The sequence below is a fragment of the Choloepus didactylus genome, chromosome 4 (genome assembly GCF_015220235.1).
Source record: "Choloepus didactylus isolate mChoDid1 chromosome 4, mChoDid1.pri, whole genome shotgun sequence".
In the NCBI taxonomy this organism is placed as follows: Eukaryota; Metazoa; Chordata; class Mammalia; order Pilosa; family Megalonychidae; genus Choloepus; species Choloepus didactylus.
In genome coordinates, this window is record NC_051310.1 from 52,380,703 (window position 1) to 52,404,789 (window position 24,087).

Sequence of the window (24,087 nt, forward strand, 5' to 3'; positions counted from 1 at the left end):
AATCATATAGTTTAACGTCTGAAACTGAGTTTCTGTTCATTGCTGTACCGTTTAAACTGCAAAGACATTGTACAATCTCTCGTCCAATTTAACATCCTACTGAGAATGATAGTGTTATTCTTCAAGAAAAAACTTTCCTCAGACTGATACTTAGATGTCAGGTTGAATTGTAAACTATGCTGTTACAAAGACAGAGTTATAACACTGAAAAAATTACTATCTTTATTGACTTTGAAGAAGATGAGTCACTTAGATAAGGTTCATTCTGTGAAAGGCGCATTCTTATCAATGTATGGGAACTTGAACAAACCCATAAACATCTCTGAGCCTCATTATTCTGTCCTGCAAGTTAGAAACAAAAAAATAACTTTTTTTCTATATAATGTCTCCTCAGTGCCAAGCACTGGGTTGCGTCCATTATCTCACTAAATCCTTAAACCGGATGAGATAAGTATCATGATCCCTATTTTATAGATGGTGAAACAGCGGCTCATCTATAGGTGAAGTTTCTTGTCCAAGGTCACACTGCTAGTAAGAGGTAGCACCAGCATCCAACCCAGTCTTACTGACTCTCTTTTGCAGAAGGATGCAACAGAATTGATAAATGCTTAGGACAGACACACACCCACTGGGAGGAATCTAGTACTAGAACTGTCACTGTTGCTGTTTTATGCTTACTGTTGTGGCTAATGTTCTTTCCATGACTTAGGCAGTAAGTTTAGATTTAGCCATCAGCTGGTGTTTAGCCACTAGAAAAAAATGCTTTGTTTCTTTATTACTAATTCATGTGGTCAGGTGCCTGAACTGAACTTTCTAAATTACTTTTTAAATTCTTATTAATGACTGCATATTTTCTCGCATTGAGAAATTAAAAATGATTACTTCAACCTTTAATATTTTTTTATGGTAGAAATCAGAAACAACTGGCATTTATAAATCAGAAAGAAAATTTCCTATCACAAAGAAAAGTTGACATCAAAAATATGGAAGAAGGACTCGTCACGCTCGAAGATCTTTTACAGTATGTTTGTTGTCTTTGAAAGTTTTAATCTTCATTCTCTGCATTTATTTTTAAATAAATGGTTGTAATAAATTGTCGTTTCCTAATATACTACAAAAAAGGCAGTTTATAATTAGCTCTCTCTGTTTACAGTCTAGGAAAGGCATTATCATTAATTCTTCCTGTTCATTAAGGAATAGATAGGTTCTGAATTCTATACAAGCTGCTGGGCACGAGGAATTGTCTAGTTCGGAGTCCAGTGACAAGCATGTGCCCGAATATTATCACAGCACTGAATCTTGGCCATTCTAAATTTTTAGCTTTAGTTTTTTTTTTTTCTGATTATGAAAGTAGTGACTGTTTCTGCTTTTAAAATTCAAATAAAGAAATGTGTAACAGAGAGAGTAAGATTTACCCTTAGCCCCTCTCTAGAGATAATCACTGTTAATATTTTGTTATACATGCTTTCAAATATGTATATTCTTATATGTTTGTGTACCCCAAAATTGAACTATATGCTTCTATAAATGAATTTTTTTCCACCTAAAATAAGGTAAATATGGTAAAATGGTAACATTTGGAAGTGAGTGAAGGGTATATGGAATTCTGTACATTATTTTTATTATGTTTCTATTGTGTCTGAAATCATTTCAAAATAAAAAGTTTAAAAATCTTATGTATTAAACCACTTTCTTAATCCTTTCTCCAACTACATAGTATTCCCTTTATAGATTATACAGGTACTGTATTTTATTTAATCAGTACTCTTATTGGTAAACATTTTTTAATCTTCTTTTTTTCCTATGTTACAATTCTTGAAGTTAACATTATTTGATAAATCTCTGTCTATCTATGTAACTATTTCTTTATAATAAAGTCCTAAAAGTTGAGTAACTGGATCAAAGGAGAATTAATATTTTTTATTTTTATAATAATTATCAAAGTGTCCTACATAAATGTTCTATCATTTTACACTCCCACTAGCACTGGGCATAAAGCAACTTACAATTTTTGGGGGGCAGACAAACAAAAGCAACACACATGAAATAATTAATGAACATGTATTATTGTGCAGAATGGAGTAAAATTATTTTGAAAATCAGAAGTGTATGGCAATGAAGTCAAGAAGTTCTTTGCTATATAAGGATTTAAAACTTGAACTACACTTTTGAAAACAAGTCACATGTTTCTGTTTGCTCATCAAATGGGAGAATAATGTCACCACACAGGGATATATGTGATTTGGATATAGGACAATGAAGAAACCAGACATATTGAACTAAGATACCTGGTAATGAAACTTTGAGCACATACCAACAAAAACCTGGAACTCAGCAGGAAGTTTGGGTTTTTGGATAATTGTCCTTATACAGGCAAATGATATATTTAGCCATCTATTTCTCATTATGTCTGATTCAAAAAGAAGACTACTAACTCCTCCTTATGGAAAAATTAGGAAAAGAGATTGGGTTGAATAGGGTTTTATTTTTTCTCATGAATAATGTGAATTTTATAATCAATGATATTGTTGTCATTGCTTCAGTCACCAGGAAGCTGAGAGCCAAATTTGTGACCTAACATTGGTATCCATTTCAGATTTTGTTTACATTATTGTTGCTTTCTTTTAAGCTGACTCAACTCTTTTGTGGATTATATTGAAGATGTAAGGAAATGAAATCAATAAGGTTGGGGCAAATTAGAGAGAACCTGAGAGACACCAAAGAGTATATTAGATTTGTATATAGGAAATTGAAATACTGTGTTTTCAAATAAAGACAGAAATATGAGCACAGTTTTGTTTCTAGTTTATTTAATAGAATTTCATATTATACACTTCACTTATGAATATTTCTGTCTTTCCAAAAATATGTTAAGTGGCATTTTACTTATGTGACCTTGAATGTATTACTATGCAGGAAGCACTTAATAGGCAGAATAAAGGAAGAAAAATAAAGGCTTCTAAGATGCATGTTAGAATCTTCACATTCCGTCCAACCTACCACAGGCAAACCTGTCAATTACTACTTTCCCTTACTTCATGAATCTATATTGGCTTTTTCAATTATATATTGTATCAAATCAGCACTCAGTCTAGAATCTAGAGTTCCTCAACAATTTGTTGCCTGTGATCCCTCCTATATCATGGTGATAATTTCCCCTTGATGTCTTCTGTATGCAGCAAGCCCACCTTATGTTAACACACAGCCAGGACTTGCTGTTTCTTTCCTCTATGTCTTTGCAAATGATCATATCCTTTCCTTGGCAAGATTTTTCCTCCATTCTGTCAATCCACCTTCCTCTCTTCTACTAAACATTCTCCTCCAATAACCCTTCCTCAATTGCTTCCCCAGGATCTGTTCTTCTCTATCGTTGGATTTCTACCTCAATGTTTGCAAAATCTGCTTACGTTTACAGAATTGTAGTTGTCTTTCTATTTATCTGCCATAAAAATCTTTAGTTGTTACACAAGGCTTATTATGTCTCCCAGTTAGACTTTAGCATTATTGAGCGTAAGAATTATACCTAAAGATTCTTTTATATATCCCAACAGCTCTGACAAATGCAAAATCCAATTTACTTTTCTTATTTTTAGGGCAACACAACAAGTATATCGGAAACAAATAAAAGTCTACAATGAGAATCTGGAAAGAGAAAATCAGAGATGGTAAAAAAAAAAATACATTTTATTTTTGTCGTCAGTAGTATCTTGAACAGTGACCCATAGTGGGAGGAAAATCAGCGTATTTGTTGAATATTAGAGTCCCAGGAAATTGTTTTCCTAAATCAAAATATGGGCTCTAGATTTGTTTGTTAGTTTGATTTTTTGACATTGAACAGAGCCCAAGTTTTTAGTTTCAATCAAGTGGGAATCACCAAAGAGTAAACCTGTCAACATTTGTGAAATGCCTCTTGCTCATTCAGGCTTCTTTGTGAACTAGTAGGGGAGGTGATATGGTAGAGTGGCAGAGGAGAGGGGTTAAAAGGACAGGTTCTGCAGATGGGCCACTTGATTGCTCTGGCAGTTACTAGCACTGTGACAGAGGGTATGTTACCTAATCTCTCTTCACTCCCATCCCTAGGAAGTGGGCATGACAGTAGGACCCACCTTAAAAGGGGCTTGTGAGTGGTAAATGATATGATCCATGTAAAGTACTTAGATCAGTACCGCACCTAGAAAGCACCTCCTGAAAGTGAGCTGCATTTATTATTGTTGTAGTGTTGTTGTCTAGAAGATTCCAATCACATCTTTTTTACCATTCTCCAGTTATGTAGCTTTTTTTATGTGATTGTAGAGAGACAAATTTGAGAAGCTGGAAGCCTGAAATTGTTAGCTCTTTGGGTAATTTAGGTAATTCAAATACTATTTCTGCCTGGTCTTTTTTTTCCCCCTGCCCCTGAAGCGTCCTTATTTTTTTCCTTTACTTGAAGGAGGTAAACTGCAAAGTGTGGTTTGTCCACTGTTCTGTTGGATATATAGATTCACAACTTCTTACACTGACACATCTAAGCAGAGAGGGCATGAAGGCTGTTAACGTTTTGTCTCATTTTGTTTTTCAGTTAACATGCATAGTTTTTGTCCCTAACAACACCAACAGTTTTGTATAATCATAAGAGGACTTGTTTTGCTTTGAATTCCTTCATCTTTGTAGCAAACTGACATATCAATTTAATGTTAATTCTTTTTGTTTTAATCTCTAGTGTTATAACTCAGTGGAAAATAGCTTGTTTGCTAAAAAAGCATGAACGCTGGAAAAACAAGACAAAGAATGAAATAGAAGAAATTGAAAATAAAATTGAGATGGCAGAACTTAGACGAAATGAATTATTTGAAGAGGTAAGGGAACCCAAGTTACTTAGAATTAGTCCCTATATTGCATTTGAGTAATTCTCCATCAATTTTTAAATTAAACTGTATCATATTAAAAGGTATTTTCCTTTTTGCTGACTTCCTGTTTGAAGTGAGTTATTTAACTTTCTTAAGAAATGTATCCCTTTGCTGCATATTAACTATAGGTATTTAGCAAATGATGTCATAATTTTCTCCAGAATATGCTTTGAAGCATGCAACTAGAAAATTATTTGAGGTTAGTCTTTAGGGAAAGTATCTATAAAAATATGAGAGCAGATATCATTTATTTAGCCCCTATGTTTACCTTTTGCCCACCCTCCATCCTCAACCCTCCCATTCCTCATGTCATTTATAGATAGTGTTTGCTGAAGATAAATCTCTGAAGAAAAAAAGTCCTTCTCAGTGGTTCTGAGAAATCATGTAGCCTGAAGTCTGAGGCAATTCTCATGTAAGGAGACATTAATTTACCTGACTGTCTGAAAAATGTAAGGCTGTCCACTATAAGAGATGACAAGTCCTAATTTTTCTCTAATTAGAGCCATTTTAGGGAAAAAGAGATCAATGAATTTGTGGTACAGATTGAAAGACTTACAACAGAATTAAAAGAAGATGAGGAGGATTTTATTCTCATGGAAAAACAGTTAATTCAAGACTTAAGCAGATATGAGGTAAACTTTATTTACATCTAAGAATAATTTTAGGTGGCTATATGAGGGGGGATAATTAGTGTTTTTTTCTTTTCTAATCAGTTAAATGTAACATGATTCTCCTAATATGAACAAGGCTGCAATTTTATTTTGAATCTTTCTTTGTCTTCTCCTGGAAAAGAAATAAAACAGGAAAAAGTATTGTTTCAACAAATCTAGAAGTAAACAAACAAACAAACAGACAAAAAACCCACAAACTCCAAATTAAGTGGAACTGATGGCAAAAGCCAGGGAGGAAGGTATAGCTTTGGAAGAAGCCAAGTATGGGTGGCATGGGAATCTGTGGGAAGGGTAAAGAGGGGGAAGGGGCCCTAGGAAGGCCAATCTCAGAAATCCTTCTTAGAGAAAGGGCTTCACATTTATTGGGAACTGCGAGGGGCAGATCTGGAATAGAACAGGGCATGAATGCTGGCAGAAGTGGAGAGAAAAGGGACCAAATGTACCCAGGGAGCCCACGGTGAGAAGTCTCCAGAAATACAACAAAAGAATGTACCTTTCCAAGGCAATGGTATTACCTTGGAGGGAAAGGGCATGTCTCTTGGTGACAGCAGTCTGTAGAGGAGCCAAGGAGAACAGGAATGGTGGTAGAAGACTTCCTGAGCTTGATTAAGTTTGAAGAGGAAGAGGAGGTCTTTATTTGGAGGAAACAGTCTGTTGCTACAATAAGGGAATAGAGAGCCCTTAAATTTCAAAGCCTTGAATCTTACCCTGGTCCAAGCTCACCCACTGTCTATCCCCCATCACATCCTACAGCAACACCCTGCAGGTAACAAGCCCAAGACAACCCAGTTCTTTTCCAAATGAATAACAGAAAAGAAGCAAACCCATCTTCTATACAAAGTTATGAGAGGCAACAAACTTCATCTGCCTCTGGAAATTCTAACCCATTCTACCACCTTAACTGTGGCCAGCCAAATGAGAACATGACACGTGAGAAAACAAAAACAAGGAGTCCCATGGAGATAAATCAGCTGGTGTTTCAACCCATGAAAAGTAATGGAAGTATTAGAACTAAAGCACAAAACCATCTACATGTTGCCTTCTTTCTGAGTGCCCTTCTTTTAGTGGGGGAAATAGTGAGTCTAAGGGCTTTGTATTAGTTAGGGTTTTCTAGGAAAACAGAATCAACAAGAAATATCTGCAAATATAAGATTTTATAAAAGTGTCTAACGCAACTGTGGGGATATATGAGTCCAAATTCTGTAGGGCAGGCAGCAAATTGGCAACTCCAATGAAAGTGTTTGATGAACTCCTCAGGAAGCAACTACGATGAAGGTGTTCGATGAACTCCTCAGGAAATGCTACCCAAAGAAGAAGAAGTCCTCTCTCTCTCTCTTCCTGAAAAGTCTTCAACTGATTGAATTTAAATCCAGATGACTGAATTCTCTCATTGTGGAAGACACACCCTTCATTGATGTAAGCAGCCACAGGTGCAGTCAATTGACTGATGATTTAATAAACCAGCCTTCTGGTTTATTAACCAGCCACAAATGTCCTTGCAGTAACAGTTAGGACAGTGCTTGCTTGACCAGACACCTGGATACCATCACCTGGCCAAGTTGACACATAAATCTAACCTTCACAGGCTCATTCTTCAAAGGACTGCAGAAGAAACTGCTTTCCCATAAATGGGAAATGTGATGCCTTTTTCTAGATTTGGAAAAGAGCCTTTCATCTATCCACAATTTTGTGTGCTGCTAACTAATTTATCACAGCAGTGGTTCAAGAGAAAAATGATACTAAAAGCCATGCAAATCCCAGTTTAACAAAGAATGTAAGAGAAAAAGTTTTTGTAAGGAATTGAAATTTTTACATCCCTTGAAATATAATTCCTATGACTTCTAGGTTGCAAAAATTAATATATTAAGAATTTATCTATTTCTCTGACTTCAATAATTTTTTCTCTTCAAAGTTTTAATAAATTTATATATCATTTTTTTTCCAAAAAATATCATGAGAAAAACATGTGTAAAGGAGAATGAAACTCTCCAATAGCTAAAGAACATTCAGGAAAATGGTGTCATAGAACAGATGAAAACTGATCAAACATTCCTCCATGAATTAAAAAAATATACAATTTAATAGAAGTATAAGGGAAGATCACCAATATGGCAACACAGGAACTCAGGGAAGAGAGATGGAAAATTATGGCTGGAAAATTATGGCCAGAAAATTGGTGAAACAGGAACTGGCACAACTCATGGAACAAACAAGAGAAAGAAACCATTGCAAAAATTAACATGAAATTAGAAGAAACATAAGGGAGAAGAGTCAGGGTGTAAAGTGTTTCTTTTTGGTCATAACATGTCTGTGTATCTAACATTTTTTAGATGCTGAAAAATAGTAAAAAGAAAAACAGACAAAAACCTCTCCCCTTTAGTGGGGGAGACTGAAAATAAGCAAAATCAACAAGTAGAACCTGTTGCACACTAGATGGTGGTAAATGCTATAGTGAAAAATAAAGCAAGGGAGTGGGATAGGGAGCGTCTGTGTGGTATGGTCTCCTCAGAGAAAGGGCAAGTCCTGAAGGACGTGAGGAAGAATGTCATGCAGATATTGGAGAACAACTCAGGGGGAAGTAATGATAAGGTCAAGAGCTCTGAGGGAGGGGGATGCCATCTTTGAGGAGCAGTGTGGCTGGAGTAGAGCAGGGGAGAGTGCAAGAGAAGGCAGTCATCTTCAGGAAGTAAATACTGAGATGGAAATAGGGATGCAAAAGGTTTATTAGAAAGCAATATCTGTGAAAGGATTGGGCAGAGGAAACCATCAGGCCTTGATGAAACGTGACAAACTCTGCCACCTAACATGTAGCTGTGGAGCAAAGATTACCCCTTAGAGGATCCCTGCCTTGGGTAGCAATGGCCATGCCTTGTATACCTCCTTGCTCAGTCATTGGCTGGGCCCCTCCAAGGAGAGCATGATCTTGGCTATAGCTGAGGCATACCTTGAAGGACCCAACAACTGGAGACTGTCAGCTAACCATACTCTTTGCAGCCTGGCATGAGTCCTCCCATGAAGGGGATCCAAGCAGCACACCCCATGTCAGCCACTGGACTTAGTAAGCAGCCATTGTACTTTGTCTTTTACTCAGCCTAGGCTGGATGCCATGGAAAGTTCTCAGTGGAGGACTGAAATGATCTTTCATTTAAATAGGATCATTCTAGCTGCTCTGTTGAGAATAGACTTTAGGAAAGCAGTGGTGGATGCAGGAGGACAAATTAATAAGGTATTGCAGTGATCCAGTTGAAAAACAATGGTAGCTTAACCAGCATTGTAACTAGAGGTATTCAGAAGTGGTCAGCATCTTAGATATTTTGGAGTGATAGAGCTGACAGTGTTTACCATTATACTTGATGACAAAACTATGGTGTCAATCCCCTTAGAGTCAGGAATAAGACAAGGATATTTATCACAACTTCTATTTAACTCTATACTTAAGCTTATACAATGTGATAAGTCAAGATAAATAAATTAGAAGTATAAGGCTCGGCAGATGAGAAGATAGTACCCTGTACCCCTAGAAAGCTCAAGAGTATCAGCTGCAAAATAACAGTAAACTGGACTCCAACCTGCACTTTGCTTGCCAAGCTGTGTGCACAGTGGGACTCTATTCGTCTGTGTCTAATTCACACAAAGGCATGAACTGACAGCAGCCTATATGCCATTATTGCTAGCAATGACCCATTTTCCCTTGATAATAACCATCAATAACTCAGGCACTTATAATCCTATTTCTGCCTTTGATTCAGTGGCAGAAGGAGCCCAAAATGGAGAGGAAGCAACCTTAGATTTTGGTTTATGGAGCCATCATTGTGTCCCTGATGCGATAATTTCTCTCTTTGTAGTACGATCTTGAAACCAATAGAGCCCAAAATCAAAGAGGGGAAGGAAACATTTGTGAGTAGATGAGTGGGTCATTATGTGTAATAGTGAGAAATTCTACTACCATTTGGTACTCTGACCCATGGATGCTGGCAAAAGGAAACAACCATGCATATTAGTCACTGGTTCCTAGTATAAACTGCAGCCAGGAAGACAGCTCCTTAATCTTGAAGGGTGTCTCCCAGTCAGTGCTGTGACTGAGTTTTCCAATGACTTTTCTCCCATACCCTGGGGGCCTCAACTGTGAATCTCCTATCAGAGCTCACCACAGGCTTTTTACATCATTCCAATCCAGTGCCTTCACCCTGAGCATCATTAGATCTGCTAGGTCATTTAGTCCTGTGTCCATCAGTGTTCACTTGGAGAAGCAGAAGCATTAGGGAAAGGGTTTAATATAGAATTTGACCTTTGGCAATTATGGGAGTTGGTTAAACAGTCCAGAGTGACTGTCATCTTTACGTTGGGTCCTCGGGACTGAAGTCATCCAGGTAGGCAGTTGGGAAGGAAAGACAGATATGAAGTGGAGGAAAGCAAGGACAAACTGGAACTCAGCACATGAGCTGGGACCCAAGAGGACGGATTGGAACCTGTGACGTATCTCACTCTTGCAATCCTCCAGCTTTGACAAGGTGGATGACCTACAGGAGTAGCTGGATGCCACCATCATAGAGTCAAATATTTACTTGGCACAGGATTTGGAGGAGCTGAGGGAGAATCTGACAGGAGTGGAAGAAGCTGCAGACCTGATTAGCTGTCCCACTCCAGTAAGTTGAGCCAGCAGACAGGTAACAACTTGCCTGAGCTGCAATAGCACCTGGTACCCCACAACCTCTTTCCAACCATAAAACAAGAGCTTAGTTTCTTGTCAGGGCAACTCTGGCAGCCTAAGCTATGTGCAGGCAATGAGAATACCTCATACCCCAAGGCTGTTCTTTTTTAGGGATTGTAGTATGGGTAATAGGATTGGATTACTTAACTCAACCTTCTCAATGTTACAGTAGGGAGAAATTTACTCCTGATTCTACATTATTATATATATATATATATATTTTTTTTTTCCTAGGAGGCAGTTAATCATGCTTTTTTATTAATTATCCACAAACAGCTCTCCATCCATGTCACCTAAAGATCATTTCACCCACCACTCTGTTTGGCAGCCAGTCTCTTTCTTTCTTCAGCAATTGTGAGACAGATACCTTTTCCTTGGGGAAGAGAAATCTACCGCTTGAGGCCTTTGCCAGTAACAAAAATGTTGGAAAGCCAGGTGGCAAAGCTGTTGCCGTTGGCATCTTTCACATGAACCACATCAAAGGAGCCAGGATGTCTCTCTCTGTTGGTGATCACACCAATTCTTCCCAGATTAGCACCTCCAGTCACCATGCACAGATTACCAGTATCGAACTTCATGAAATCGGTAATCTTGCCCGTCTCCAAATCTGTTTGAATGGTGTCATTCACCTTGATGAGGGGATCAGGATAGTGAATGGTGCGAGCATCATGGGGCACCAGAGGAGGGATTCCTTTTGTGCCTACAAAGATCATCCTCACTTTGCATAGCTTGTGCTTGGCCTCCCCTGGCGTAATGCAGTGAACAGCAAAGTGACCCTTGGTATCATAAACCAGATGGAAATTCTCTCCCGTCTTGTCAATGCTGATGACATCTGTAAAACCAGCAGGATAAGTTACATCAGTTTGGACTTTGCCATCAATCTTTATGAACCGCTGCATGAGGATTTTCTTTACTTTATCTCCTGTCAGGGCATCCTTAAGTCTGTTCCTTAAGATGATGAGGCAGACATTCTCTCAACTTATGGATGGGCGAGGAGCAAACACACCAGGCAGTTTGCCCAGCATCCAATGCTTTGGAATTGCTACATGCTTCAGATGCTTCTTTGGACCACAAGCCATAGCTGTGCTAGGCACAGAAAGAGCCATTATTATATATTTTTAATTATGGTGTTTTAAAATGTTTTTTGTGTGTCTGTATTTACACATAAAGATTCCAATGACAATTTAAGAGGCCAGCATATCACTGTATTAGTTAGGGTGCAAGCAAGCTACTCTATCAAACAGATGCCAAAATACATCAAACATAAGAAAAATGTGAAGTAATTTCCCTTATTTATGGGAAATTGAATTTGGGTTAACTTTCTGGCTCTGTCCCCCAGAAGTCTAATAAAGATGGAATATCAGCTGTATTATCAGGCAACAGTACTTAATAAAAATTACCCCTGATACTGCATTTGGACTAGGAAAAGAGCTGATGGGAAACCACAGTGTTGGGCTTATGTGTGTGGTGACTCTTTTAAGCGGGCATGTCCTTTGCAGGGACCAGGGAAGTATGCCCAGAGATACTGGTTCCTATTTGGGCATGCAGCTTCTAAAGCAAGGAGGCTATCTTACCCACCCATGTGGATCTCTTTCTCTTGTATCTGAGTTGTCACTTTGGTTGAGCCAAAGAAAACTAGCCTTTGGTTTGCTGTGCTGACTGCCCCAAGGACTCCTCTGCTGGAGAAGCATGTCTGCTTTTGCCTTGCTAACATGTGGCGTTTCCTTTAAATTAGGCATATATATAATTTGGATAAAAATAAAACCTAAAAATAAAAGTTTCAACGAGTAAATGGGTCACATGTGGCCTATTCAAATCCTCTGAGTCTGGCTACCTAATTGGGACGACCCCCTAAGGTAAGCATTACAGCGAGATGCCTATTTCTCTTCGCTGGTACAGGCCTAAAGTAAGAGGTCCAGGGCTGGTACTGTGGTTTGGGCATCCTAGGCATTTGACTTCCATCTCTGTATTCAAATGGCAGCTTCTATTTTCATCCTTTTCCAGCCAGAGAAAGGAGGGAAGGGCCAAGGGAGCACATACCCGTTCCTGTTGCGGACAGGATTCACAAGTGGCACATACCACTTTGCCTATAGACTCATTGGTCACATCCAGCCTCAAGGAGGCTGGGAAATGGATCTCTAGCTAGCAGCTTTATGCTCAGCTGAAACTTAGGAGTTCTAATATTAAAGAAGGAAAGAATGCATATTCAGTGTCAGCCAGCTATCTCTGCCTTAGGCATCATTTTAAACACACCCTGTTTTTAAAAAAGCAATCCAACTATAGTTCCATTTGAAACTAAATTTTTTATGAGCTTGAATAATTAAGCAGACATCTTTATGTTTTGCTCTGGACACTTGTGACCCATTTATTGTGATATCATATCCAATTATTCTATCCAATCCCCATTTCTTATTTGCATCCACACTTCTTAGAACTTGTGTATATTCTGTTTTTCATCCTGTTTGTCCATAAAATATAATCAAACAAAGGCAATTTTCTCAAATATGTGTTTGGTCTGAATATACAGTAGCATTAATAGAATGATAGCAGCAGAATTATAGAAATGAAATGATCTTTAGAGAGCCAATTAAATATAATCTCATTACTTTATAGATTGCCAGAATCAGTGAGTCAAACAAAAGATATTTGTTAAACACCTAGTATGTGCCAGAAACTTTTCTATGCACCTCAAGACAGGAGAACAAGACAGACAGAGCTTCACCCTTCCCCCCAAAAGAACTCAAATTCTACTATAGAGGGTTGTGTGAATTCTCCAAAATCATACCTCACAATTAGCTTTATTTTCCTTAAAGCTTAAAATTGCTAAGGAAACGAAAATTAACAAAGAAAAACAAGAAGAGCTAGTTGTGTGTCTTCCACAACTTCGAGAGGCAGAAGATGACTTTTCACAAAAAAATAGAAGGTTTGAAGAGCTCATAAATACTATTACAGGTACGTGTGAAGCACTTAGTAGTTGACCTCAATCCCAGCTGAGAATTTCACTATTGTCTTCTAACACAATGCATGTCATCAGTCTCAAGCCAAATTGGTGAAATGCATCCAAATTTTCCCATCACTTTTCACCCTCTATTCTCTGATTTTTGACTCATCTACTAATTTCCTTTCCTATATACCATAGTTTTACTATTGCTATTGTGATTTATTTCCTTTTCTCTTTTAAAGGCTGTCTAAAATTAAAACTTGGAAGTTAACTATTTTATCTTCTTTCTCTCCATCTGTGAAAAATATAGGAGAAACTCCTATATCTGCTACTATGTGAAAAAATGTTGTTTCTTACCATGAATTTGAAAATTATATCTCATGTCCAACTATGACTTTAAGCATTTATCAAGTAGGTAATCCTCAGATTTTTTCACTAGGTTACCCCTGAGGAAGAGGTAGGTAAGAGCTTGTCTCAGATCTGTGGCCTTGGTAGGGGACAGGAAATGTCTCTGAAAGAATGCATCTTTTGCATTCTATTACATAGCATAACCATGTGTGTGTTTAAAATGAAGATTCTCGCCGCAGAAGTTTTTGAGTTCATTGATGGTCCTCCATGAAGGTATGGTCATCCGTTTCTTATCTGCATCCAAGGCCCAAAGTCTACACATTAAGAATCATCTTAGAGGTTTGAGTCTTGTCTTGTGTTTGAGGAGTAGAAGAGCATTATCCAAGGAGTTTCTGCAGATCCCTAAGCAGGAACAGCTTCTAGAAATTCTCTCTTCCTAATGATAGAAGAAATGCCATGGGAATTGGGGGGCCAGGAATGGAAGTTACAGAAGGACTTGACCAGGGGCAAATATGACCACTGGGGTGGAAGTTGGAATGACTGACTGGCAAAGATGAATGTGGATACAGGAATTAAAACAGTGTATGACAAAATGGGACAATCATATGGACACCCAATATGTTTAAATGTGATACACAAACATTTGAAAGTGAACAGGGATTGTTTTCAAGGATGGTGGACTTTTAAGAATATAAGAATATTAGAAGAATAATTACCTGGGTATTTGGTTTGGCTCTCACTCCTCAGCAGTTGATTTTCTGCTTCTTATCAGTTTTTCATTAAGTCAACTCAGGTAGGTTGTCTTGATCTTTTACTACTTCTACCCAGACTCAGGATGCATATATGTTCCCTTCCCAGTTTTCTACTTTCCCCTCCTTCCCTCCTGTCCCTTCTTATACCAGATAGAAGATGTTAGAAACACTGAGTATAAAAGTAAGCAATATATTGCAAATATTGATTCTCATATTGTAAAGAGAGAAAATGCTGAAGAAAGTAGGAAAAAAAGAGGGAAGGCAAGAGAAAGGGAAGAAAAGGGCCATGAGAGCAATGTGCGTCAGAGAGTATGAAAATATACTATCCCTGTTGGAAGTCACAGAGAATGGATGGATGGCTCATTACACATGAAGAACAATGTTGTGACTTGCAATTAGACATGATGGATAAAGCACATGCATGTATCTTTGTTCCCTCCTGGAGCTTCATTAAAATGTGTGTAAAAGGTTTTTTTAAAGATATAAAGCCAAAAGGACAAAGGGACCGGCAAAGAAGGTAACAGCAGATAATAACTATCAACAAATTTTTGGCAGTTGAAAATCGGGAAGAGGTGTTAGTGGAGAGAGGAATATGAATGGCAAGAGCCTGTAGAAAAGGACATCATAAAACCAATAAGTTATTTCCACTGGAAAATATTGGGTTCCACACACTGTTACTTTGAAGGCTGAGTCAGGGGCAAAAGATTGAAAGTGTTTACAAAGAGAAGTTAGACCCCCAGATCAAATCTCCTCTTCTGTGCAGATGGGTGACTACTCCTCCCCAGTGCTGGCAGAGAAATTGAAACAGAGTTCCACAGTATAAAACATCAGATATGGGCTGAGGGCAGGAAAGAGGTGCTATACTGACTCCCTCATCCCTTTCCACTGCTCAGTTTGAGGAATTATTTTTGTGACATCTCCCTAACCCCTTCCCCTTGAAGGAAAGATTTTTGGATTCTTCTCTAAGGAAACTGAGCAGTGTCAAATAAAAGCCCTACAGATACTGACACTGAGAGTCCCTCGAAAAATGGCTGTTCCATTCCCCATACAATGAAGCCACTCAGGAACCAAACCTTTTAGTGCCTTGCTCTTAAATAGGACTGGACAGTCAGAGATCACCAGATATCTTAGATAGCCTCCAGTGTGAAAGACAGAAACTAAAGCAGACAACAAATGAGAATTTGGTAGAAACATAGAAAATGCAAAGAGCATAGGAATACTTATAAAGACTATATTCTTAGAGAAATAGAAGACATTGTGTCGATGATAAAAGGACAGGATGCTTAAAATAAAGAGTACAGAACAAGAAAGGGATCATAGAAATTGAGAGGTAATAACTAACATTTAAAAATTCAATAGGGGGCAAGATGGCAGACTGGTGAGCTGTAAGTTTTAGTTACTCCTCCAGGAAAGTAGGTAAAAAGCCAGGAACTGCGTGGACTGGACACCACAGAGCAATCTGTCTTTGGGCATACTTCATACAACACTCATGAAAACGTGGAACTGCTGAGATCAGCGAAATCTGTAAGTTTTTGCGGCCAGGGGACCCGCACCCCTCCCTGCCAGGCTCAGTCCCGGGGGAGGAGGGGCTGTCAGCTCCGGGAAGGAGAAGGGAGAACTGCAGTGGCTGCTCTTATCGGAAACTCATTCTACTGATTCAAACTCCAACCATAGATAGACTGAGACCAGACACCAGAGACTCTGAGAGCAGCCAGCCCAGCAGAGAGGAGACAGGCATAGAAAAAAAACAACACAAAAAACTCCAAAATAAAAGCAGAGGATTTTTGGAGTTCTGGTGAACACAGAAAGGGGAAGGGCGGAGCTCAGGCCTTGAGGCGCATATGCAAATCCCGAAGCAAAGCTGATCTCTCTGCCCTGTGGACCTTTCCTTAATGGCCCTGGTTGCTTTGTCTATTAGCATTTCAATAACCCATTAGATCTCTGAGGAGGGCCGTTTTTTTTTTTTTTTTTTTTTTTAAATCCTTTTTTCTTTTTCTAAAACAATTACTCTAAGAAGCCCAATACAGAAAGCTTCAAAGAATTGCAATTTGGGCACGTCAAGTCAAGAGCAGAACTAAGAGAGCTCTGAGACAAAAGGCAATAATCCAGTGGCTGAGAAAATTCACTAAACAACACAACTTCCCAAGAAAAGGGGGGTGTCCGCTCACAGCCACCATCCTGGTGGACAGGAAACACTCCTGCCCATCGCCAGCCCCATAGCCCAGAGCTGCCCCAGACAACCCAGTGTGACGGAAGTGCTTCAAATAACAGGCACACACCACAAAACTGGGCGTGGACATTAGCCTTCCCTGCAACCTCAGCTGAATGTCCCAGAGCTGGGAAGGTGGAGCAGTGTGAATTAACGAAGCCCCATTCAGCCATCATTTGAGCAGACTGGGAGCCTCCCTACACAGCCCAGCAGCCCAGAACTGCCCTGGGGGGACGGCACTCACCGGTGACATAGCACAGTCATCCCTCAACAGAGGACCCGGGGTGCACAGCCTGGAAGAGGGGCCCACTTGCAAGTCTCAGGAGCCATACGCCAATACCAAAGACTTGTGGGTCAGTGGCAGAGACAAACTGTGGCACGACTGAACTGAAGGATTAGACTATTGCAGCAGCTTTAAAACTCTAGGATCATCAGGGAGATTTGATTGTTAGGGCCACCCCCCCTCCCCGACTGCCCAGAAACACGCCCCACATACAGGGCAGGCAACACCAACTACACACGCAAGCTTGGTACACCAATTGGGCCCCACAAGACTCACTCCCCCACTCACCAAAAAGGCTAAGCAGGGGAGAACTGGCTTGTGGAGAACAGGTGGCTCGTGGACGCCACCTGCTGGTTAGTTAGAGAAAGTGTACTCCACGAAGCTGTAGATCTGATAAATTAGAGATAAGGACTTCAATAGGTCTACAAACCCTAAAAGAACCCTATCAAGTTCAGCAAATGCCACGAGGCCAAAAACAACAGAAAATTATAAAGCATATGAAAAAACCAGACGATATGGATAACCCAAGCCCAAGCACCCAAATCAAAAGACCAGAAGAGACACAGCACCTAGAGCAGCTACTCAAAGAACTAAAGATGAACAATGAGACCATAGTACGGGATATGAAGGAAATCAAGAAGACTCTAGAAGAGCATAAAGAAGACATTGCAAGACTAAATAAAAAAATGGATGATCTTATGGAAATTAAAGAAACTGTTGACCAAATTAAAAACATTCTGGACACTCATAGTACAAGACTAGAGGAAGTTGAACAACGAATCAGTGACCTGGAAGATGACAGAATGGAAAATGAAAGCATAAAAGAAAGAATGGGGAAAAAAATTGAAAAACTCGAAATGGACCTCAGGGATATGATAGATAATATGAAACGTCTGAATATAAGACTCATTGGTGTCCCAGAAGGGGAAGAAAAGGGTAAAGGTCTAAGAAGAGTATTCAAAGAAATTGTTGGGGAAAACTTCCCAAATCTTCTAAACAACATAAATACACAAATCATAAATGCTCAGCGAACTCCAAATAGAATAAATCCAAAAAAACCCACTCCGAGACATATACTGATCACACTGTCAAACATAGAAGAGAAGGAGCAAGTTCTGAAAGCAGCAAGAGAAAAGCAATTCACCACATACAAAGGAAACAGCATAAGACTAAGTAGTGACTACTCAGCAGCCACCATGGAGGGAAGAAGGCAGTGGCACGATATATTTAAAATTCTGAGTGAGAGGAATTTCCAGCCAAGAATACTTTGTCCAGCAAAGCTCTCCTTCAAATTTGAGGGAGAGCTTAAATTTTTCACAGACAAAGAAATGCTGAGAGAATTTGCTAACAAGAGACCTGCCCTACTGGAGATACTAAAGGGAGCCCTACAGACAGAGAAACAAAGACAGGACAGAGAGACTTGGAGAAAGGTTCAGTACTAAAGAGATTCGGTATGGGTACAATAAAGGATATTAATAGACAGAGGGAAAAATATGGCAAACATAAACCAAAGGATAAGATGGCCGATTCAAGAAATGCCTTCACGGTTTTAACGTTGAATGTAAATGGATTAAACTCCCCAATTAAAAGATATAGATTCGCAGAATGGATCAAAAAAAATGAACCATCAATATGTTGCATACAACAGACTCATCTTAGACACAGGGACACAAAGAAACTGAAAGTGAAAGGATGGAAAAAAATATTTCATGCAAGCTACAGCCAAAAGAAACCAGGTGTAGCAATATTAATCTCAGATAAAATAGACTTCAAATGCAGGGATGTTTTGAGAGACAAAGAAGGCCACTACATACTAATAAAAGGGGCAATTCAGCAAGAAGAAATAACAATCGTAAATGTCTATGCACCCAATCAAGGTGCCACAAAATACATGAGAGAAACACTGGCAAAACTAAAGGAAGCAATTGATGTTTCCACGATAATTGTGGGAGACTTCAACACATCACTCTCTCCTATAGATAGATCAACCAGACAGAAGACCAATAAGGAAATTGAAAACCTAAACAATCTGATAAATGAATTAGATTTAACAGACATATACAGGACACTACATCCCAAATCACCAGGATACACATACTTTTCTAGTGCTCACGGAACTTTCTCCAGAATAGATCATATGCTGGGACATAAAACAAGCCTCAATAAATTTAAAAAGATTGAAATTATTCAAAGCACATTCTCTGACCACAATGGAATACAATTAGAAGTCAATAACCATCAGAGACTTAGAAAATTCACAAATACCTGGAGGTTAAACAACACACTCCTAAACAATCAGTGGGTTAAAGAAGAAATAGCAAGAGAAATTGCTAAATATATAGAGACGAATGAAAATGAGAACACAACATACCAAAACCTATGGGATGCAGCAAAAGCAGTGCTAAGGGGGAAATTTATAGCACTAAACGCATATATTAAAAAGGAAGAAAGAGCCAAAATCAAAGAACTAATGGATCAACTGAAGAAGCTAGAAAATGAACAGCAAACCAATCCTAAACCAAGTAGAAGAAAAGAAATAACAAGGATTAAAGCAGAAATAAATGACATAGAGAACAAAAAAACAATAGAGAGGATAAATATCACCAAAAGTTGGTTCTTTGAGAAGATCAACAAGATTGACAAGCCCCTAGCTAGACTGACAAAATCAAAAAGAGAGAAGACCCATATAAACAAAATAATGAATGAAAAAGGTGACATAACTGCAGATCCTGAAGAAATTAAAAAAATTATAAGAGGATATTATGAACAACTGTATGGCAACAAACTGGATAATATAGAAGAAATGGACAATTTCCTGGAATCATATGAACAACCTAGACTGACCAGAGAAGAAATAGAAGACCTCAACCAACCCATCACAAGCAAAGAGATCCAATCAGTCATCAAAAATCTTCCCACAAATAAATGCCCAGGGCCAGATGGCTTCACAGGGGAATTCTACCAAACTTTCCAGAAAGAACTGACACCAATCTTACTCAAACTCTTTCAAAACATTGAAAAAAATGGAACACTACCTAACTCATTTTATGAAGCTAACATGAATCTAATACCAAAACCAGGCAAAGATGCTACAAAAAAGGAAAACTACCGGCCAATCTCCCTAATGAATATAGATGCAAAAATCCTCAACAAAATACTTGCAAATCGAATCCAAAGACACATTAAAAAAATCATACACCATGACCAAGTGGGGTTCATTCCAGGCATGCAAGGATGGTTCAACATAAGAAAAACAATCAATGTATTACAACACATTAAAAACTCGAAAGGGAAAAATCAATTGATCATCTCAATAGATGCTGAAAAAGCATTTGACAAAATCCAACATCCCTTTTTGATAAAAACACTTCAAAAGGTAGGAATTGAAGGAAACTTCCTCAACATGATAAAGAGCATATATGAAAAACCCACAGCCAGCATAGTACTCAATGGTGAGAGACTGAAAGCCTTCCCTCTAAGATCAGGAACAAGACAAGGATGCCCGCTGTCACCACTGTTATTCAACATTGTGCTGGAAGTGCTAGCCAGGGCAATCCGGCAAGACAAAGAAATAAAAAGCATCCAAATTGGAAAAGAAGAAGTAAAACTGTCATTGTTTGCAGATGATATGATCTTATATCTAGAAAACCCTGAGAAATCAACGATACACCTACTAGAGCTAATAAACAAATTTAGCAAAGTAGCGGGATACAAGATTAATGCACATAAGTCAGTAATGTTTCTATATGCTAGAAATGAACAAACTGAAGAGACACTCAAGAAAAAGATACCATTTTCAATAGCAACTAAAAAAATCAAGTACCTAGGAATCAACTTAACCAAAGATGTAAAAGACCTATACAAAGAAAACTACATAACTCTACTAAAAGAAATAGAAGGGGACCTTAAAAGATGGAAAAATATTCCATGTTCATGGATAGGAAGGCTAAATGTCATTAAGATGTCAATTCTACCCAAACTCATCTTCAGATTCAATGCAATCCCAATCAAAATTCCAACAACCTACTTTGCAGACTTGGAAAAGCTAGTTATCAAATTTATTTGGAAAGGGAAGATGCCTCGAATTGCTAAAGACACTCTAAAAAAGAAAAACGAAGTGGGAGGACTTACACTCCCTGACTTTGAAGCTTATTATAAAGCCACAGTTGCCAAAACAGCATGGTACTGGCACAAAGATAGACATATAGATCAATGGAATCGAATTGAGAATTCAGAGATAGACCCTCAGATCTATGGCCGACTGATCTTTGATAAGGCCCCCAAAGTCACCGAACTGAGCCATAATGGTCTTTTCAACAAATGGGTCTGGGAGAGTTGGATATCCATATCCAAAAGAATGAAAGAGGACCCCTACCTCACCCCCTACGCAAAAATTAACTCAAAATGGACCAAAGATCTCAATATAAAAGAAAGTACCATAAAACTCCTAGAAGATAATGTAGGAAAACATCTTCAAGACCTTGTATTAGGCGGCCACTTCCTAGACTTTACACCCAAAGCACAAGCAACAAAAGAGAAAATAGATAAATGGGAACTCCTCAAGCTTAGAAGTTTCTGCACCTCAAAGGAATTTCTCAAAAAGGTAAAGAGGCAGCCAACTCAATGGGAAAAAATTTTTGGAAACCATGTATCTGACAAAAGACTGATATCTTGCATATACAAAGAAATCCTACAACTCAATGACAATAGTACAGACAGCCCAATTATAAAATGGGCAAAAGATATGAAAAGACAGTTCTCTGAAGAGGAAATACAAATGGCCAAGAAACACATGAAAAAATGTTCAGCTTCACTAGCTATTAGAGAGATGCAAATTAAGACCACAATGAGATACCATCTAACACCGGTTAGAATGGCTGCCATTAAACAAACAGGAAACTACAAATGCTGGAGGGGATGTGGAGAAACTGCAACTCTTATTCATTGTTGGTGGGACTGTATAATGGTTCAGCCACTCTGGAAGTCAGTCTGGCGGTTCCTTAGAAAACTAGATATAGAGCTACCATTCGATCCAGCGATTGCACTTCTCGGTATATACCCGGAAGATCGGAAAGCAGTGACACGAACAGATATCTGCACGCCAATGTTCATAGCAGCATTATTCACAATTGCCAAGAGATGGAAACAACCCAAATGTCCTTCAACAGATGAGTGGATAAATAAAATGTGGTATATACACACGATGGAATACTACGCGGCAGTTAGAAGGAACGATCTGGTGAAACATATGACAACATGGATGAACCTTGAAGACATAATGCTGAGCGAAATAAGCCAGGCACAAAAAGAGAAATATTATATGCTACCACTAATGTGAACTTTGAAAAATGTAAAACAAATGGTTTATAATGTAGAATGTAGGGGAACTAGCAGTAGAGAGCAATTAAGGAAGGGGGAACAATAATCCAAGAAGAACAGATAAGCTATTTAACGTTCTGGGGATGCCCAGAAATGACTATGGTCTGTTAATTTCTGATGGATGTAGTAGGAACAAGTTCACTGAAATGTTGCTATATTATGTAACTTTCTTGGGGTAAAGTAGGAACATGTTGGAAGTTAAGCAGTTATCTTAGGTTAGTTGTCTTTTTCTTACTCCCTTGTTATGGTCTCTTTGAAATGTTCTTTTATTGTATGTTTGTTTTCTTTTTAACTTTTTTTTCATACAGTTGATTTAAAAAAGAAGGGAAAGTTAAAAAAAAAAAAAAAGAAAAAAGACAAACAAGGAAAAAAAAAAAAAAAGATGTAGTGCCCCCTTGAGGAGCCTGTGGAGAATGCAGGGGTATTCGCCTACCCCACCTCCATGGTTGCTAACATGACCACAGACATAGGGGACTGGTGGTTTGATGGGTTGAGCCCTCTACCATAAGTTTTACCCTTGGGAAGACGGTTGCTGCAAAGGAGAGGCTAGGCCTCCCTGTATTTGTGCCTAAGAGTCTCCTCCTGAATGCCTCTTTGTTGCTCAGATGTGGCCCTCTCTCTCTGGCTAAGCCAACTTGAAAGGTGAAATCACTGCCCTCCCCCCTACGTGGGATCAGACACCCAGGGAAGTGAATCTCCCTGGCAACGTGGAATATGACTCCCGGGGAGGAATGTAGACCCGGCATCGTGGGATGGAGAACATCTTCTTGACCAAAAGGGGGATGTGAAAGGAAATGAAATAAGCTTCAGTGGCAGAGAGATTCCAAAACGAGCCGAGAGATCACTCTGGTGGGCACTCTTACGCACACTTTAGACAACCTTTTTTAGGTTCTAAAGAATTGGGGTAGCTGGTGGTGGATACCTGAAACTATTAAACTACAACCCAGAACCCATGAATCTGGAAGACAATTGTATAAAAATGTAGCTTATGAGGGGTGACAATGGGATTGGGAAAGCCATAAGGACCACACTCCACTTTGTCTAGTTTATGGATGGATGTGTAGAAAAGTAGGGGAAGGAAACAAACAGACAAAGGTACCCAGTGTTCTTTTTTACTTCAATTGCTCTTTTTCACTCTAATTATTATTCTTGTTATTTTTGTGTGTGTGCTAATGAAGGTGTCAGGGATTGATTTAGGTGATGAATGTACAACTATGTAATGGTACTGTAAACAATCGAAAGTACAATTTGTTTTGTATGACTGCATGGTATGTGAATATATCTCAATAAAATGATGATTAAAAAAAAAATTCAATAGAAGGATTATAAGAAAACTTCAGAAAATCTTACCAAAAATAGAATAAAAAATGAAGAGATGAGGAAGAGAGAAGAAAACGGTAAAAAAAATTATAAGGCAATTCTGAAATGTCAAATATCAAATTAACAGGAAGTCCAGAAAAAGAAAACAGAAAAAAATAGAAAGGGTGGAATTATCCAAGAAATAATATAAAAATATTTCTCAGAACTTTAGTTCATGAGTTTCCAATTTGAAAGGGCCCATCAAATCTCCAGAACAATATATGAAAAAAGAAGACACTAAGTTAACACCACAGTGGAATTCCAGAAGAAAGAAAAAGAGGAGAAGATCCTAAGGAATCCTAAAGGAGAGATAAAGCAGATCTCACACAAAAGATTAGCAATGAAAATGGTTTCAGAGTTAACAGCAATGCTATACTAGAAGCTAGATGACAAATACCTTCAAAATTCTGAGGAAAAATAATTTCCAACATTCTATACCTAGCCAAACTATCAATCAAGTATAAATATAGAATAGAGATGTATTTAGATCTACAAGATCTCAAAATATTTATCTCTTTTCCCTATTTTCAGGAACCTAGTACAGAATT

The 24,087-nt window shown here is 38.5% G+C and overlaps 1 protein-coding gene and 1 pseudogene across 3 annotated transcripts in view; one reads left to right on the forward strand and one right to left on the reverse strand.

The window, feature by feature from the left end:
* Positions 1-24,087, forward strand: part of CCDC175 (coiled-coil domain containing 175) — a 136,016-nt gene that overhangs the window by 72,513 nt on the left and 39,416 nt on the right. For 2 of the 3 annotated variants that reach the window (XM_037832604.1, XM_037832606.1), the window contains exons 10-14: positions 911-1,021; positions 3,594-3,665; positions 4,700-4,835; positions 5,387-5,518; positions 13,082-13,220. In XM_037832604.1, the coding sequence (XP_037688532.1) occupies positions 911-1,021; positions 3,594-3,665; positions 4,700-4,835; positions 5,387-5,518; positions 13,082-13,220 (590 nt within the window). The remainder of the gene's footprint in view (positions 1-910; positions 1,022-3,593; positions 3,666-4,699; positions 4,836-5,386; positions 5,519-13,081; positions 13,221-24,087) is intronic. The other variant, XM_037832605.1, reaches the window with a different exon arrangement.
* LOC119531404 lies at positions 10,574-11,347 on the reverse strand (annotated as a pseudogene).